Source organism: Procambarus clarkii, chromosome 7 (assembly GCF_040958095.1).
Source record: "Procambarus clarkii isolate CNS0578487 chromosome 7, FALCON_Pclarkii_2.0, whole genome shotgun sequence".
Taxonomy (NCBI): Eukaryota; Metazoa; Arthropoda; class Malacostraca; order Decapoda; family Cambaridae; genus Procambarus; species Procambarus clarkii.
Genome location: NC_091156.1, coordinates 9,600,999 through 9,619,476, shown reverse-complemented (window position 1 = coordinate 9,619,476; position 18,478 = coordinate 9,600,999). Strand labels below are relative to the sequence as shown.

General features: G+C 43.2%; 1 protein-coding gene across 2 annotated transcripts; it reads left to right on the top strand.

The window, feature by feature from the left end:
- Positions 1-2,287: 2,287 nt before the first annotated feature.
- On the top strand, positions 2,288-9,065 carry LOC138349802 (uncharacterized). 2 transcript variants are annotated; one of them, XM_069312571.1, is made up of 4 exons: positions 2,288-2,474; positions 5,514-5,613; positions 6,655-7,726; positions 9,007-9,065. In XM_069312571.1, the coding sequence occupies exons 2-4, from the start codon at positions 5,557-5,559 to the stop codon at positions 9,039-9,041; spliced, it is 1,164 nt and encodes a 387-aa protein (XP_069168672.1). In that variant the 5' UTR covers positions 2,288-2,474; positions 5,514-5,556; the 3' UTR covers positions 9,042-9,065. The 2 variants fall into 2 exon arrangements, with proteins under 2 accessions (XP_069168672.1, XP_069168667.1); XM_069312566.1 differs by having other exon boundaries at positions 6,655-9,065.
- The last annotated feature ends 9,413 nt before the right edge of the window (positions 9,066-18,478 follow it).

Here is an 18,478-nt window from a genome sequence, read left to right as displayed (position 1 = left end):
ATGATATGCACAGTCCGTTAACAACCAAAAGATCTCTGGTTCAATTACCATGACAGGACAGACGTCCTTGAGTACATTTCCTTTTACCCAATGCCTTTGTTCATCATGCTGTTAATTGGTATTATGGAGGGGACTAGGGGGATAGAAGTAGCCTAAGCTACTCTATCCCTTTGAGATGTTATCTCTATATATATTGTATATATTGTGTATATATTGCTTATCTTAATAAACATACTTGAACTTGAAATGGAGGGACTTGGGCAACTTTTGTGAGTTGCATCCTAGAAACGGTTAGCGGTTGACCTAGAGGGATCTTGATGAGCTTAACAAATCTCCTGGTGCTACATAGTCTTCCAGACTTTGTGCCTTCTTTTGATAATAAGTTAGTTAATAGGTTTCCTGTCCCTGACTATAGGAACCATAATACTTGGTCAGTTAGGGAATCTACTTGAGCTGGTTCACTCGGCGTGAACTTTCTCCAAAGCAGATAAACATTTCTGAAGTTGAGGTCTCCATGCTTGGATACAACAATCCAGGGATGGGCGCACCTGTGTTTTACAGTTGTTCAATTACCTTATTTTCCTTAAAGTAAACATTTATTTTGACTATTCCCAGGATTTTTTTTTTACTGCAGATCCCACTGGTTGTGCAACTTTCAGTGATTGAATTCTGACTCCAAGGTACTTTTCTTCGTCAGTCTGCTGCAAGCTGATGTTGATTTGGTAGTTGTGTCATGCATTGTTATGTCCCACATGCAAGGTCTTGTAATTTAAATATTAAAGAGCATTTGCCAGCCTTCCTACTATACCATACCTTGGAATGATTTTGGAGCTCAACGTGAACTTGTACATGTTCCAAACATGTACAAAACGTTGTTCCTAAATGCTATACACACAGAAATCACAATAGCGTGATATATCAAATGAACAAATTCACAAGGGCCATGATGAGGGTTCGAACTTATGCACGAGATGTTCCCAGATGCGCCTTAGTCAAATATGTCACGACATGGTTAAAAGAATTGCAACCTGGAGTGCTACTGCTCTCACTAGGATCCCGAAGCTTCTCCGAAGCCCAAGCGGATTTTCACACAATTTCCCCCATGCACCAATCCCCCATAAAAGTTGCAATTCTTTTAACCATGTCGCGGCACAGTTGACTAAGGCGCATCTGGGAACATCCCGTGCGTAGGTTCGAACACTCAAAATGGCCCTTGTGGATTTGTTAATTTGATATATTACGCTATTGTGATTTCTGTGTATTGAAGTAAGGGGCGTAGAGGTAGAACATTTGGTTGACAGAGCCCGGGTGCATGGGAAAACTGCGTGAAAACCCGATTGGGCTTCACAGAAGCTTTGGGATCCTAGTGAGGGCAGTAGCACTCCAGGTTGCAATTCTTTGTGCAATTCAGTGCAAGTTGTGGTCGATCTTTTCTTGTTTCTTTCGATCGTTTCATGCCCGAAACGCTATGCGTACTAGTGGCTTTAGGTACTGTATGTACTAGCTCTTTCTTTAAATCCAGCATTATGTTTGTAACTCATCTGCAATGCATGTACCTTTACCTGAATAAAGAATCTGAATTTGAATCAGATCTGGAGCCCATTGTTGATGTGACGATGTGCATTGAATTTTGTAACTAGCTCATCAAGATTGTAACTTGCTTAGCTAAATGAATTGTGGGGTTCAGTCCCTGAGCTCATTATGTGTGTCTGTAGCCTTAAATTTCCACTACCGCCCACAGGACGAGTATGGGGACATAATAAGTGAAATAATCTAAAAATTCTTAATCTCATATGCAATTTATCTCCTGGAAGCGAAATATAGATACAGTGCAAGGATTTCAGATATTTTATCCTTAGTAATAAGGGTTTGCCATTTCATACAACGTGAGTTTAAATTTATCTCTAAATGGCTCAATTTGCATCCTGGGGAGGGTCAGTAGTTCGACCTTTGGGGGACCTCGATACAAGCCTATGGGAACCCTCGACATAAACCTAACATGCATATATATACACACAACCTGAATGTTCCTCGACACAATGAATTATTAAAACGAATAATAATTGAAAATGAAATAAGTTTATTGAGGTAAAATACACACAGAGGGATGAGGTAGCTCAAGCTATTCTCACCCCGTTCAGTACATCGTGTTAATACATACATAGACACACATCACAAACAATAATCATATTACCAAACATTCTGAGAGATAAACATATACATTTCCTATGAATTATAATTATTTAATATGTGAGAGTAGTGGCGTGCGCTGGGCGCTGCTCTTCTTGTGGCTGAAGTCCGAGGTAAACAAACGTGAAGTATGAACAGTGGCCCGGGCGCCACTCCAGATCTTGTGGGAAGAAGTGTTGGAACTGGAAATATAGTGAAGACATGTGTGCATGATATATATGATAGTGCTATTACCCCGAGACGGTGTGGTTGATTGGTAATCAACTCAACTGGGAGCCTTGCTGGTGAGATTGTCAACTTGACATACCAAGTCAATTTGTACTCTACAGTACAGTAGTAAATCTCGAACCCATTGTTGATGTGACGACTTATCCTGAATTTTGTAACTCGCTCATCAAGATTGTAACTTGCTTAGCTAAATGAATTGTGGGGTTCAGTCCCTGAGTCCATTATGTGCCTCTGTAACCCATTCCACTACCGCCCACAAGATGGGTATGGGGTGCATAATAAATGAACTAAACTAAACTAGTAATAATATACATTTTAACTGAAATGTCAGCGTCATATTTCTAAACTGAAACGGTCATAAGCAAAAATATTGTAGCAAGTATTACACATCCTGTAATTTAGAATTATTTGTAAGTGAGGATTTCAGAGCTTTGGTCTTATAGCAGTGATTTACTGTTTGGCACTATATTCAACAGAACCGACAGTAAATACATGTAGTACTATTTGTACAGTACCTCACTCCAGATTACAAGGTGTCTAGTACTCGAACTTCCCTGATTTAGCCTGAACATTGCACAATTAAGTAATGTCATAATTTTTACTTTTCACAGTGACTTTACATCATGTGCAAACATTGACGTGTATGAGATCACATAGATTAAAAACAGCAGTGGTTCTAGGACTAAGCCTTGCAGAGTCCGGCTTGCCTCATCCCAAGCTTGATATATGGTCTCTTACTGTGGCCTATGGTTTCCTTTCTGAGGTACTTCCTTACCCAGTTCATGCAATGTCTTTCTAGTTATTCTAGCTTGAATCTTGAAACAATACTCACCTAGTTGTGCTTGTGTGGGTTGAGCTTTGGCTCTTTGGTCCTGCCTCTCAACTGTCAATCAACTGGTGTACTACAGATGCCTGAGGCTATTGGACTCTATCATATCTACATTTGAAACTGTTTATGGAGTCTTCCTCTACCACATCACTTCCTAATGCATTCTATCTGTTAATAACTGACACTCAAAAAGTTCTTCCTAATGTCCCTGTGACTCATTTGGGTACTAAGTTTCCACCTGTGTCCCCTTGTTTGCATACCACCCATGCAGTGTGTATCTGTGAATGATGATGCTACCTCTCCCACACTGCCAATTAATATTGATGTTCCACAGGGTGGTACAGGCATACCTCAGTTTAAGAGTTTAATTGGTTCCTGGAGACGCCTCGTATTCCGAAAACTCGCATTCCGAAGCTAATTTCCCCATAAGAAATAAAGGGAAATGAATTAATCCGTTCCTGACTACCCCAAAAACCCCACATCAAACTAAATTTTTATACCTAATTCATCTAAATAAACCTACAAAACTATGTTCAAGTTATTACTTACCTTGCTGTTGAATGCTGTAGGCGTATGGAAGATTTTGAGGAGGTGGGAGGAAGAGAGGAGTTACTGTTTGGAAGGGGAGTCCCCTTCCATTATCACATCAGGCAGTGAGGACTTCACTGGTATGCACACTCTGGCACATTTTGCCTGCATACCACTAGGACTTGCTTGTTTTACTAAGAATTTGTCTAATGACACTTGTTTTTCCCTACATTTTAGCACTTGTCTGTAGTAAAAAATCACATTATCATTTAAAAGGTCAATGCAACGGCCTGCTACAGCTTTATCTGAGTGAGATTTTCAACAAAACTTTGCAGTTCTTCCCATACTTCACACATTTTCTTAATCAAGAAGGGACATCCTTTACTCACAGCTATTTTCTTAGGTTGAACCTTACCAATGGCTTTCTTGAGACCCATGGCAAGATATATAATGACAACTTTTATGCTCAAATGGCCAAAAAAACGATAAAAAACTGTAAATCCTTGTGAAGAATTCAGGTGGGATAGTCACTGGACACGAGACACTGGTAAACTGAGGCGCGATCGCCATGCCACCACGCGCCAGTCGGCCTGTACACGTATCAACAAACTCGCGTCCCGAGGTAACCCTCGCCTTCCGAGACATATTTTTGGAGTAAATCCTGCTCGTCTTCCGAAAAACTCGCATACAGGGACACTCGCATTCCGAGGTACCACTGTATACTTGGTCTACTCCTCTTTCTCAATTACATCAATGACCAGTCAAATGCCACTTAATGCCTGAAGCCAGTTGTTTGCTGATGACAAATTAATTTTCTCCCATGCTAACCCATTTATTCTAAATGACAGTGAATACTGAACTAAAACAAGTACATCTGGGGCTGAATGCTAACACACTCGCCCTTAATATTGAAAAAAATGTATTACATATTGTTTGCAGATAAGTCCATCCATCAAAATAAACTAAGAATTACCAATACCCAAATTGAGAGCAAAGTAGATTAGAATTTTCTTGGTGCTCACATTGGCAACAAGCTGAATTTCAATTGCCATATACAAAATATATAAAGAAAAGTTTATAAAACAGTTGGCATTCTTTCTAAAATCAAATACTGTACTACTATACATAACTAATTCTACCTTGGTATTACTTTATTATTTTCTCATCTATCCATATCTTTTTATTATTTTTATTAAAAGGGGTATATTTATCTGAATTTACATGAGGGCTACACTTGCTCTAGTGGCCTCAATGAGGACAGGAAGCCAGCAGCTTGTCAAAGGTTCTCCTATTGTTCCCAATGATTTTTTCCATCTGGATTTTTAACTGTCTTGTTATTTATGGCTTTGGTAGGTAGGTAGGCAGGTCCACTTTTCTGACCTCCATTTTAGCTTGAGATTCAAGCTGTTGCTCCCGATAGGACTACATGTAGTGTAGTCATATACCAAAAAGATCAGTGACTACATTTAGAACTTTATCCATAAAGAACAAAGTATTTCAGACACTGTTCTGAAAACTTTAGTAGTACTGTACTGTAGTGCCCAAAGCATCCATCAGAGATGTTTACATGAAAGTTTTGAAGGCATAATTCAAGTATGTGGCATTTGCCTGTAATACAAAAAAAGGATGGTCAGAAGATATCAGGTCCTATCTTGCAATAAACATATTTTAATTAATGCATATCAAATCTGTATCTTAACATTAATAACAAATTACTGTCATATTTTTACTTTTTCAGATATTGGTCATTACATTTTAGGAGCCATTCAACTTTTTTCACAATGGCTGAAAGAAAAAGAATTGTATTTAAATCATCTAAGAAAAGCTCAATTTCAAAGGTAAGCTGCCTAATAACTAGTGGTGGTTTTATATCTTTATGTATAAAGGATGATTTTCTAAAAAAAAAATAGATAGTACCCCTAGCCGAGATTTTTTTTGAAGTCTAGCTTGATAATAAGGCTTGACTTGAACCAGCTTAGCTTCTTAATTTAATTTCCACAAAATTCTTTGTATTGACTCTAATGTAGGCCTTAAGGTACAGTACTGTAATTGGTTTCCTATTGTCAGGGGCAGGAAGTTTGTTCGGTTTATTACAGTTCCTCTAGTCAATGAATGACCATCCCAAGAATCCAACCCACAACTGTCAACAAACTTCCAGATAGAATACCTATTTATTGTTAGGTGAACAGAGCCATTGGGTTTTATATATTTTCCCCAAGTGTATTGGCATGTCTGAATTTATACAGAAGTTATAGGATGAGGCTCACTGTGTTCTAAGGTAGTTGGAAAGAGTTGCTAAGTTCTGAGTTCTAAGTTCTGACCTGAGTTCTAACTCATCATTATAATGTTGGATTGGAGGTGTAGGTAACCTTTAGATACTCCATCTTAGATTGACAACCTGATCTTGTATTGAAATCCATAATGAAATTCTGGTATCTTCTAATGGCAAGTTACAGCCCCGCTCCTGTGCCAGGTAAGTCCACTATGGGTTCACCATAGCCCGTGCCACTTGGAACTTTTTGTTCCGAGTAGCTGAATCTAAAACAACAACAATAATAAACAATTTCTTAGTGATATGAAGGAAGCCATTTATTACACCCAATGATTGAAGAAACAGTTTTTTACAAAAATTAAGTGTTAGTAATTTTGTTGAAGTGTAGACAGAAGTCTATTGTACATTACAATTGGCTTGTGTATGAGAAACTTTAAAGTAAGTGATTCTGTATCATGTTAACTTATGATCTGGCCTGTAGTTTTCAAATATTGAAGATATACTGGGAACTATTTCATTATACAGTACAGTATTTAGTTGATGATATGCCTGTATCAGAATTTAAACTGAGTATAAAAATGGTTTCATAGCTTAATTTTTTTTTCAGGTGGAAATCATCACAGTTGCAAGCAATGATGTAGCTTCACTCACTGCACGACATCCAGTTGGGATTGTCGTTGCAGAAAAGAGAAACCCATTGGAAATATTACATTCAGAGCAGAAGTCAAGACCAGTTCTTATATCAGGATGCCCTCTCCCTCAAGTTCTACCTCCAGAATATGAAGCTGCTACTGATACTGCCTCCAAAAAAGAAAAATCTAAAAAGAATTCTAAGGCTAAAATTTTCCGACCAAGGAAGTATGTAAACCAGAAATCATTGAGAAATCCTCCCAAAGCTATAACCTTCAGCACTGACCATAATGTTGAAGCAGACAGACCATATAATCCCCAAAACTATATAACTCCATCTCAAGATTTTGAGTCTTTAAGGCAGTCACACACATTGCACTCAGGTGATGGAAATATTATAAATGCAGATGAAAATAGATCTGATGCTATCCTTAGTGGTGGTCCTCGTTATGTTGTTGTGTCTCAGGGAATGAGAAATAAAGCTGACCCAGGTTTTGCTCATAATGTTTGCAGTTTTTCAGTGGACAAGTTTCCATTACCATGCAATTCAGAAAATTCAAGTATGCCTTCAGGTTCAGAGGAATTAAATTCAAGTGAGGGCAAAGGTGCAACAATTAATTTAGGTAAACAATTTCCTCTGAAGAATGTTTCAGAATGTTACACTAAGGCAAGTTCTATTGCAAGAGCCAGTGAAGTGAGCACATCTGATACCGTATGTGACGAAGACACAATTTCTTCTGAAACATCTCATGACAGTGCGAGTAAGAAAGAGTCGACACCTAACAGCTTGAGCAGTGTTCCACTTTTATCAGAAGTACCTCAAATAATTCCAGTGAAGCGTGGAAGTTTGCATATCCGTCAAATACCTCATGGTATCAGAAAAACCAGTCAGGATTTTGACAGTAAAGTAGTAAAGTCTCGGGGAACTGCAAGAAGCATGCACTATGGTAAAATAAGCAAAATGATAAATATTAAAGAAAGTGACATGGAAAACCAAGAAATAAGATACAGGGGTGATTCAAGATCTGGCATCCACCATGGAGCTTCAGGTAATGCTTTCTCTGCGGCCTCTACTTTTTACATCTAATGTCCTTATTATATACAGTATTTTTATATTTGATATCTTTAACTTTGTAATGTTATTGCCATCATCTCACATCTGCTTATTGCAAAGGGAATGTTCTGTGATGAAAGTTAAATATGATTCAATATTCAGTAATTCATTAACCTGTTTAGATTCCAGTTACTCTTTTTCACTGCCTTTATATATTATTAAAGTTTTCTTCATAAAGATGTCATCGTAATCTTGTCCTTAAAACTTAATCCTCTCACTAATCATGTATATAGTGTTTTGTAAAGTGCCTGAATGTATACACAATACAGTATTTACAAGTAGAAATCTTGCTTTCTATAATGCATAATACTAGCCTCGCTTGTGTATATTTAACATATCTTTTATTTCTCTTAAATTATATTACATGGTCACATAATTTTTAATTTCTCTTAAATTAAATGCCTGATTTGATCATTTATTTTAATATTGCATTGAAAATACTGTACTGTATTAAATTGTGTTTCTGGGAAGGCTCCCCTCAGTAGCTCCCTGAGCTACTCGCACAGCTCCAAGCCTAAAGCACCCCTCCAGGGTCTTGCAAGACATGAGCCCCTACCAGGATTAGGACCAGTATCTGGGCCCCTTAATACAAACAAGGAAGTCTGGGGACACTAGACCAACCCAGGCCGAGAGGGAAAACCACCAGAAAGGAAGAGTGCCCCAAAGCAAGCAATTGTATAGAAAATACTGGTAGCCCTGAAACATACTATGTACATGAACAAATCCACAAGGGCCGTGTCGAGGATTCGAACCTGCGTCCGAGAGCATCCCAGACACACTCTTATACTACATATACTATGTACATACTCGTTGCCTAACCCAGCTTCCAGTTGAGAAATTTGCCACTAGATGACAGTGGCAACTTACTGCAAATTGGACAAAGGTGACAACGAGTGTGTACATAGTTTGTTTCAGGGTTACCAATGTTTTGATGCAGTTTCATATTTTAGGACACTACCTTTCTAGTGGGTTTTTTTCTTCTTGGCATGGATTGGTCTAGTATCCCCAAGACTCCTTTATTTCTATTTAGGGGCCCAGATTCTAGTCCTGGTACCCAGTATGCACTTACAACAAGCAAGGGCCTGGTAGGGTGCTTTAGGCTTGGAGGTAGCCATGCAGGTAGCTCAGGTAGCCACTGAGGTACACACCAGAATGAGGCATTTCTTTATGTTCAATGCTCAATTTATATAAATAAAATTTTCTTGCTCTCTTCAGGGATAGCAAGTTCATCAGCTTCAAATATAAGGTAAATACTAAATTACTTTGTAAAACAATGTTCTTTTATTCATTTCTGGGTTGGGGGTCCCCTCAATAACTCCCAAGGCTTAAGTGCTGGCACTGTCTAGGCTTAACAGATCGCACCAGGCTTCTGAGACCCTCCCTTACCTACCAGGAATCAGGTCCAGAATCTGGCACTTCAAGATGATGGAAGCTGAGGATCAGAGGCCATTGCAAATTAGAGAAAACCCCAACAGTATAGGCACAACAAAAGAAACAGCTAGTTGAAAGGAATAAGAAACCCTGAGGTAAACAATGTAGACGATTATTGGTATGGAGCATGTTCCCTAAGTGCTCCCAAGATGTGCATAAGTTTGATACCTTGATGGCCATCTGTGGAATATATTCATGGCTAATTTCCAGGCTTGGAGTCTTGGCAATCCAACAGGATGATGGTGACTTGCTACTTGGTGGAGGTAACTTTACTTTACCTGTCTGGCACTTGGGTATGTGGTGTGCAGCTCTTACTCCTCTACCCTGGGCTCTCTTCTTTCCTCCATGGAAAGGCCTTTCAGGCTTGCTTCTGTTCTTGTATTCCTTTACAGAGAAGCCGTCTTCCTCAACCAAAGTATGTTTGGAAGTAAGCTGTGAAGTGCTACGAGGAGGCCTTCTAGTGATCGAACGTTGAACAATATGAAATGCCCTTTTCTGGTGGACTCTTAAAAGCTACTCATTTCTGCTCTGGTTCCTTCTTTTCCAGGGGCTGTATTTGGAATTCAGTACTGGCAGCTTGCAAAAATGAAAACAAGTATCGAATACATTACAACAACAGCTACTTGACCTTCGGATTTTTGTGTACTGGTGATGCTTTTAGATCTATTTCAGACTGATGGTGCTTTTAGTATGGTGCACAGAAAAGCCACCAAAGGCAAAGACCCAAAATAACTTTACTGAACAGTGGAGCCCTTACAGTAGAGATGGCCCAGGAACCACAACAACCATCAACTAATCTTGACCGCGTCAGTGTAAGAACTGACAGCTCAGACTCGTGGAGGGGGTGAGCCTCTTCCTCCAAACAAGTGAGGAAGGTAGGGTGAATGAGCTCACGCTAGTTTTGAGAGATTAGGTCATTTGTTTATATAACTGGGGGAACTCATTAGGCTCATTGCGAGGTTTTACTCTTTTGAACCAAGCAGTGGTTTGCTTTGATTTGTTAACTTTCTGGATGCGTTGCCCCATGAGGTGGTGAAATGTCACCACTCCCTGCACCTCTGTGAGGGGGCCAGGTTCTGGCTCTGGTCCCTGGGAAGCCTAAGATTTCCGCAGCTGATGCGACCTGGTAGATGGGAACCATCTTGGTGTATAGCTTCAGGTAGCCACAAGGGGCTCTCCCCAGAAAGTTTAAATTTTCTACAAATATTTTATTGCCATTTTATATTCAGACTTAACAAGGAAATAGGTTGGAATTTTTACATTTAGAAATGCAAAATTTTTTTTTTATCTTTAAAATAATTGAAAACAATTACTGTACAGCTTTAATGCACAGCATACATTACAGTGTGTACATTATGGAAAGTACTGGATTGTACATAACTGACATGGAGCTGGTATTAAACTTTAAATGTTAAATGAATCTGAAATTATATTATATTAGTGGGTTAAATTGTTTTTGGAGGGTTTTAGAGATCAAATGCTTTTGTGAGATGGCAGCTTGGCTGAATTTGGGACACGCTTCAAAATAAAACTACACAATTCCTAGTAAACAGACATGTACTGTAGTTGCATACAAATCTTTGGGAACCACTGTATTAGGAAACTGTAGTAGCACCTATTGATGACAGCTCGTCCCCCCTAGGTGGTGAAGATTCTCAGATATTTATGTTGGCATCTTCTGGCACTGAGAGCAAAAGAGAGTGTGTGTATGGCCACAAGGAAGGGATAGCATTTGTGAAGGGGGTTAAGAGGAGGGCTGGAGGGGAAGGTATAATGAAAAGTAGAAGTGAGAGGAATGAAATCGGTGATGTATGAGACAGTGGTATAGGGTATATAATAATGTAATGAGATGTACTCACCTAGTTGTGCTTGGGGGGTTGAGCTTTGGCTCTTTGGTCCTGCCTCGCAACTGTCAATCAAATGGTGTACAGATTTCTGAACAAATCTGAATTCCTGAAGATGTGTAAATAAGAGTGTTCGTGAAAGTGGTATTTGTGATAAACAGGTTGTGTGTCCAGGTGGGCTTGGAGTGTGTATTGTGTTGAGACTTGTGTAACAATTGTGTGTGGGTTTTTTATTTGAGTGTGGAGGAGGATGTATCCGTTTTGGAACCCATCCCCTACATTATTGACAATAGTGTATACACTATATTCAAAATATAGATTTTCATGAACCAAACAGTTAAGTTTGTCCTGCTGGCAAATAATGTAGGAAGAGAGACGTGAAATAAACTGGGACAATCACCAGATGCACTCTTGTGCTGCACATATATTTTACTCAAGCACTCACATATGCACATGTCAAAACTAGAAAAGATTCAAGGATGTGCAACAAGGCTCATTCCTGAGCTGAAGATTAGACCTTATTATTCTTCTTATATCTTCTTATTATAAGATTAAGACCTTATTATTTCCGGCTAAGTGGAAAGGGTAAGGAAACTGGACATCACCATGGTTGAGGAGATGAATGAGATGAGGGAGGGGATAATTGACAGAGTAATGTGTGGAGGAAGAGGAGAATGGGTGTGAGGAGAATAGGTGTGGTGGTCACCTGGTGTGGCGTGGTGCCAACAGCCCGCACACCATGTCATTGCTTGCCAGTTCTGTGCCAGTTGCCTTCATAGCTGTCACTCTGTGAAAGCAACTGTCATGTAACAAAACTTTGCGAGACACTATATTCACTTTACCTTTTTATATACCATTTGGAAGAGCTATTGCATCTTCTGGAATTTGACATTTTATTAATTGACTTAGTTATTTTCGTTCAATGCAACAATTGAGGTTTAAGCTATACTAAAAATTTTGAGATTTAGCTTGAAATACTTTTTTGCATTATTATTAACCACAAAATATTTAAGATATGATCTTTATTTTGTGTTGAATATAAAAAAATGTGCATAAATGAATAATAACTCCTCTGTATAAATATATGGTACAATAGGAACACTTTGAGATGCAAGGCTTGTAGCAGGCATAAAGAGCCAGACCTCACTTTCCCTGTAGTCACCAACTCCATCATTATCATCACCTGCTTCACCACCTCTCCAACCCCCACCAACTCCTTCTCCATCACCACCACCACCCGGCCACAAATGCATGCTTGCCTGTGGGATGTGTGCCACTCCCTTGGCCAGCTGGCTCGAGGGATGCTATTTTGTTTACCATTTGCTGGTGACTGGCCTGGCTTCTCCTGGGCACGCACACTCCTCCAAGTTGTAATACTTCAAGCCAAATTGTATTTTGGGAAGAGGCAACATTCAGAGTAAAGTCAGCGAGGAAGATTACAAAATTATGATAAGCAAGAAGCCTTTGCATTTAAGTTGCCTCACAGGAATACCATCACCGATTTTATTTTAGCATTACAAGTCTCAAATATACAAAGATTCACAAGCTCTCAAATATACACATGGTCTCTCTCATGACCATTATGAAGAATATTGGTAAATAAAAGCAAGGTTTATTATAATTTGACACTGGACATTACATTATACTAAGGTACTTTGGTAATGAACGGATACCGGGCACTCACACTGACAGATCAGCAAATCAGAGTTGTTTAATTTATGCTTTAAACCCATCTCTGTTTTGGTAAACATTTTTGTGTGACTCCATTGTGTATATCACAAAATTTGGCATACATCTCATTTACTTGTTTAACAACAGGTCTTCACAATCAAAGACTTTGCTCAGTCTCACAAAAGAGACCTCAGTCCTCTCCTAAAATCAAATTCATGAACTGTTTCATTTTCCCTGTTCTTTTCTAGATTATAACATATTGCATATTTTATTTCTAAGAGGACATGGTTGTTCTTTCCCAAGGAGGAAAGTACCGAATGTCAAATATTTCTTCTCCTTTTCTCTCCTCTTTTTCTTGAATATTAAATCCAGCATTGATGAAACATTCCCTTCCCTCATTCTCATGGCCTGCTTAATGTGTTGATACATGAGTATCTTCACAATGGCACAATATTTGTGCCTGCAGAATCGAGCTATGAGCTCTTGGACCCTGCCTTTCTAACCAGTTTATTTTTCCTCTATTATGTCTACTATATATTTATTTCTCTCTACCACGCGCGCGCGCGCGCACACACACACACACACACACACACACACACACACACACACACACACACACACACACACACACACACACACACACACAAAACAGGTGGCCAGACACAGGATACCAAATGGAAGATGAAGTCCTTCATGAAATGGACAAAGAAAGATCTAGGAGTTGATATCACACCAAACCTGTCTCCTGAAGCCCACTTAAAAAAATTACATCTGAGGCATATGCAAGGCTGGCTAACACCAGATCTGCCTTCAGGAACCTGTGTAAGGAATCATTCAGAACCTTGTATACCACATATGTAAGACCAATCCTGGAGTATGCAGCCCCAGCATGGAGTCCGTACCTTGTCAAGCACAAGACGAAGCTGGAAAAAGTTCAGAGGTATGACACGAGGCTATTCACAGAACCAAGAGGCATGAGTTACGAGGAAAGGCTGTGTGAACTGCACCTCGCATCGCTGGAAGACAGGAGGGCTCGGGGCAGAGGAATTCACAGGGAAGGTAATGATAAGTTGTTTAACACGGGTGGTACGCGAACAAGGGGGGACAGGTGGAAACTGAGTACCCACATGAGCCACAGGGACGTTGGAAAGAACTTTTTCAGTGTCAGAGTAGTTAACAGATGGAATGCATTAGACAGTGATGTGGTGGAGGCTGACTCCATACACAATTTCAAGCGTAGATTTGATAGAGCCCAATAGGCTCAGGAACCTGTACATCAGTTGATTGACGGTTGAGAGGCGGGACCAAAGAGCCAGAGCTCAACCCCCGCAAGCATAACTGGGTGAGAACACATCCCCAGGAAGCAGCCGTAGCATAATAGCTGGATTTTTGGCCAGTTTGCTAACAGGGTAGACTGTTACCTGCTTGGCTGGGTTGTTACCTGCCTGGCTGGGTTGTTACCTCCCTGGCTGGGTTGTTACCTGCCCTGACTGGGTTGTTACCTCCCTGGCTGGGTTGTTACCTCCCTGGCTGGGTTGTTACCTGCCCTGGCTGGGTTGTTACCTGCCCTAGCTGGGTTATTACCTCCCTGGCTGGGTTGTTACCTCCCTGGCTGGGTTGTTACCTGCCCTGGCTGGGTTGTTACCTGCCCTGGCTGGGTTGTTACCTGCCCTGGCTGGGTTATTACCTCCCTGGCTGGATTGTTACCTGCCCTGGCTGGGTTGTTACCTCCCTGGCTGGGTTGTTACCTGCCCTGGCTGGGTTATTACCTCCCTGGCTGGATTGTTACCTGCCCTGGCTGGGTTGTTACCTCCCTGGCTGGGTTGTTACCTGCCCTGGCTGGGTTGTTACCTCCCTGGCTGGGTTGTTACCTGCCCTGGCTGGGTTGTTACCTGCCCTGGCTGGGTTGTTACCTCCCTGGCTGGGTTGTTACCTGCCCTGGCTGGGTTGTTACCTGCCCTGGCTGGGTTATTACCTCCCTGGCTGGATTGTTACCTGCCCTGGCTGGGTTGTTACCTCCCTGGCTGGGTTGTTACCTCCCTGGCTGGGTTGTTACCTGCCCTGGCTGGGTTATTACCTCCCTGGCTGGGTTGTTACCTGCCCTGGCTGGGTTATTACCTCCTTGGCTGGGTTGTTACCTGCCTGGCTGGATTGTTACCTCCCTGGCTGGGTTGTTACCTGCCCTGGCTGGGTTGTTACCTCCCTGGCTGGGTTGTTACCTGCCCTGGCTGGGTTGTTACCTCCCTGGCTGGGTTGTTACCTGCCCTAGCTGGGTTATTACCTCCCTGGCTGGGTTGTTACCTGCCCTGGCTGGGTTGTTACCTCCCTGGCTGGGTTGTTACCTGCCCTGGCTGGGTTATTACCTCCTTGGCTGGGTTGTTACCTGCCTGGCTGGATTGTTACCTCCCTGGCTGGGTTGTTACCTCCCTGGCTGGGTTGTTACCTGCCCTGGCTGGGTTGTTACCTCCCTGGCTGGGTTGTTACCTTCCTGGCTGGGTTGTTACCTGCCCTGACTGGGTTGTTACCTGCCCTGGCTGGGTTATTACCTCCCTGGCTGGGTTGTTACCTGCCCTGGCTGGGTTGTTACCTGCCCTGGCTGGGTTATTACCTCCCTGGCTGGGTTATTACCTCCCTGGCTGGGTTGTTACCTGCCCTGGCTGGGTTGTTACCTGCCCTGGCTGGGTTGTTACCTCCCTGGCTGGGTTGTTACCTTCCTGGCTGGGTTGTTACCTGCCCTGGCTGGGTTGTTACCTGCCCTGGCTGGGTTATTACCTCCCTGGCTGGGTTGTTACCTGCCCTGGCTGGGTTGTTACCTGCCCTGGCTGGGTTATTACCTCCCTGGCTGGGTTATTACCTCCCTGGCTGGGTTGTTACCTGCCCTGGCTGGGTTGTTACCTGCCCTGGCTGGATTGTTACCTCCCTGGCTGGGTTGTTACCTCCCTGGCTGGGTTGTTACCTCCCTGGCTGGGTTGTTACCTGCCCTGGCTGGGTTATTACCTCCCTGGCTGGGTTATTACCTCCCTGGCTGGGTTGTTACCTGCCCTGGCTGGGTTATTACCGCCCTGGCTGGGTTATTACCTCCCTGGCTGGGTTGTTACCTGCCCTGGCTGGGTTATTACCTCCCTGGCTGGGTTATTACCTCCCTGGCTGGGTTATTACCTCCCTGGCTGGGTTATTACCTCCCTGGCTGGGTTATTACCTCCCTGGCTGGGTTGTTACCTGCCCTGGCTGGGTTATTACCTCCCTGGCTGGGTTATTACCTCCCTGGCTGGGTTATTACCTCCCTGGCTGGGTTGTTACCTCCCTGGCTGGGTTATTACCTGCCCTGGCTGGGTTATTACCTCCCTGGCTGGGTTATTACCTCCCTGGCTGGGTTATTACCTCCCTGGCTGGGTTATTACCTCCCTGGCTGGGTTGTTACCTCCCTGGCTGGGTTATTACCTGCCCTGGCTGGGTTATTACCTCCCTGGCTGGGTTATTACCTCCCTGGCTGGGTTGTTACCTGCCCTGGCTGGGTTATTACCTCCCTGGCTGGGTTATTACCTCCCTGGCTGGGTTATTACCTCCCTGGCTGGGTTATTACCTCCCTGGCTGGGTTATTACCTCCCTGGCTGGGTTATTACCTCCCTGGCTGGGTTATTACCTGCCCTGGCTGGGTTATTACCTCCCTGGCTGGGTTATTACCTCCCTGGCTGGGTTGTTACCTGCCCTGGCTGGATTGTTACCTCCCTGGCTGGGTTGTTACCTCCCTGGCTGGGTTGTTACCTGCCCTGGCTGGATTGTTACCTCCCTGGCTGGGTTATTACCTCCCTGGCTGGGTTATTACCTGCCCTGGCTGGGTTATTACCTCCCTGGCTGGGTTGTTACCTCCCTGGCTGGGTTGTTACCTCCCTGGCTGGGTTATTACCTCCCTGGCTGGGTTGTTACCTGCCCTGGCTGGGTTATTACCTCCCTGGCTGGGTTATTACCTCCCTGGCTGGGTTGTTACCTGCCCTGGCTGGGTTACCTCCCTGGCTGGGTTGTTACCTGCCCTGGCTGGGTTGTTACCTGCCCTGGCTGGATTGTTACCTCCCTGGCTGGGTTGTTACCTCCCTGGCTGGGTTATTACCTCCCTGGCTGGGTTGTTACCTGCCCTGGCTGGGTTGTTACCTCCCTGGCTGGGTTATTACCTCCCTGGCTGGGTTATTACCTCCCTGGCTGGGTTGTTACCTCCCTGGCTGGGTTGTTACCTGCCCTGGCTGGGTTATTACCTCCCTGGCTGGGTTATTACCTCCCTGGCTGGGTTATTACCTCCCTGGCTGGGTTATTACCTCCCTGGCTGGGTTGTTACCTGCCCTGGCTGGGTTGTTACCTGCCCTGGCTGGATTGTTACCTCCCTGGCTGGGTTATTACCTCCCTGGCTGGGTTGTTACCTGCCTGGCTGGATTGTTACCTGCCTGGCTGGGTTATTACCTCCCTGGCTGGGTTGTTACCTCCCTGGCTGGGTTGTTACCTCCCTGGCTGGGTTGTTACCTGCCTGGCTGGGTTATTACCTCCCTGGCTGGGTTGTTACCTGCCCTGGCTGGGTTATTACCTCCCTGGCTGGGTTGTTACCTGCCCTGGCTGGGTTGTTACCTGCCCTGGCTGGGTTGTTACCTCCCTGGCTGGGTTGTTACCTGCCCTGGCTGGGTTGTTACCTCCCTGGCTGGGTTGTTACGATGTTGGTTGACTTGTTCGTTAACTATATGGGTTGTTGGCTAGCTGACTTGAGTATCGTGGGGCTACATTATAGGTTTCTTGTCTGGGTTGCTGACTGGTTGTGTTTTCGGTTATCTAGTCAGGTTTTATATTGTCGTGGTTAGCTGGTAGAGTGGTTGGCTACTGCGGTTCTTGATTATTTGGATTTACAACTCGTTATCTTGTTGGCTGACTGGATAGTTGATTGTTACACACTTCCTGTTTGGTTCGATACCTGGCTTGGGGTCTGGTCCTTTTAGATAGTTTGATTGGTTGGCTTGTTGACAAATTGTTGCTGCGCTGTCTTGTTTGTTGGTAAAGTTGATCGTATTATTACGATGGTTGGTTTATTAGCAGGCTAACTTGAAGATTGGTTGGGCAGTTAGCTTGTTGATTGGTTCGTTGGTCAGGTAGCGTGTTAATTGGTTCGTTGGTCAGGTAGCGTGTTAATTGGTTCGTTGGTCAGGTAGCGTGTTAATTGGTCCGTTGGTCAGGTAGCGTGTTAATTGGTTCGTTGGTCAGGTAGCGTGTTAATTGGTCCGTTGGTCAGGTAGCGTGTTAATTGGTCCGTTGGTCAGGTAGCGTGTTAATTGGTCCGTTGGTCAGGTAGCGTGTTAATCGGTCCGTTGGTCAGGTAGCGTGTTAATTGGTCCGTTGGTCAGGTAGCGTGTTAATCGGTCCGTTGGTCAGGTAGCGTGTTAATTGGTCCGTTGGTCAGGTAGCGTGTTAATCGGTCCGTTGGAGGGCTAAACTTACAAGTTTGTTGCCTCGGTGTTATGTTTGGCTACCGTGTTGGCTAGGTAAATTGGTTGTTGGCTGTTTGCCTTGATGGCTGACTGTCGGATTGCTTGCTCATTGTGGGCTAACTAACGGTTAGGCCACGCGATTGGTTGCGAGGGGGGTGGGGGGAAGGGGGGGACGGAGATAATGAGACGGATATGTATTATCAAAAACATTAATTAGTTTAGCTCCTGTGTTATTTTACTGCAAATATCTTTATCTCCTCATGTTTTCACTGAATGAAA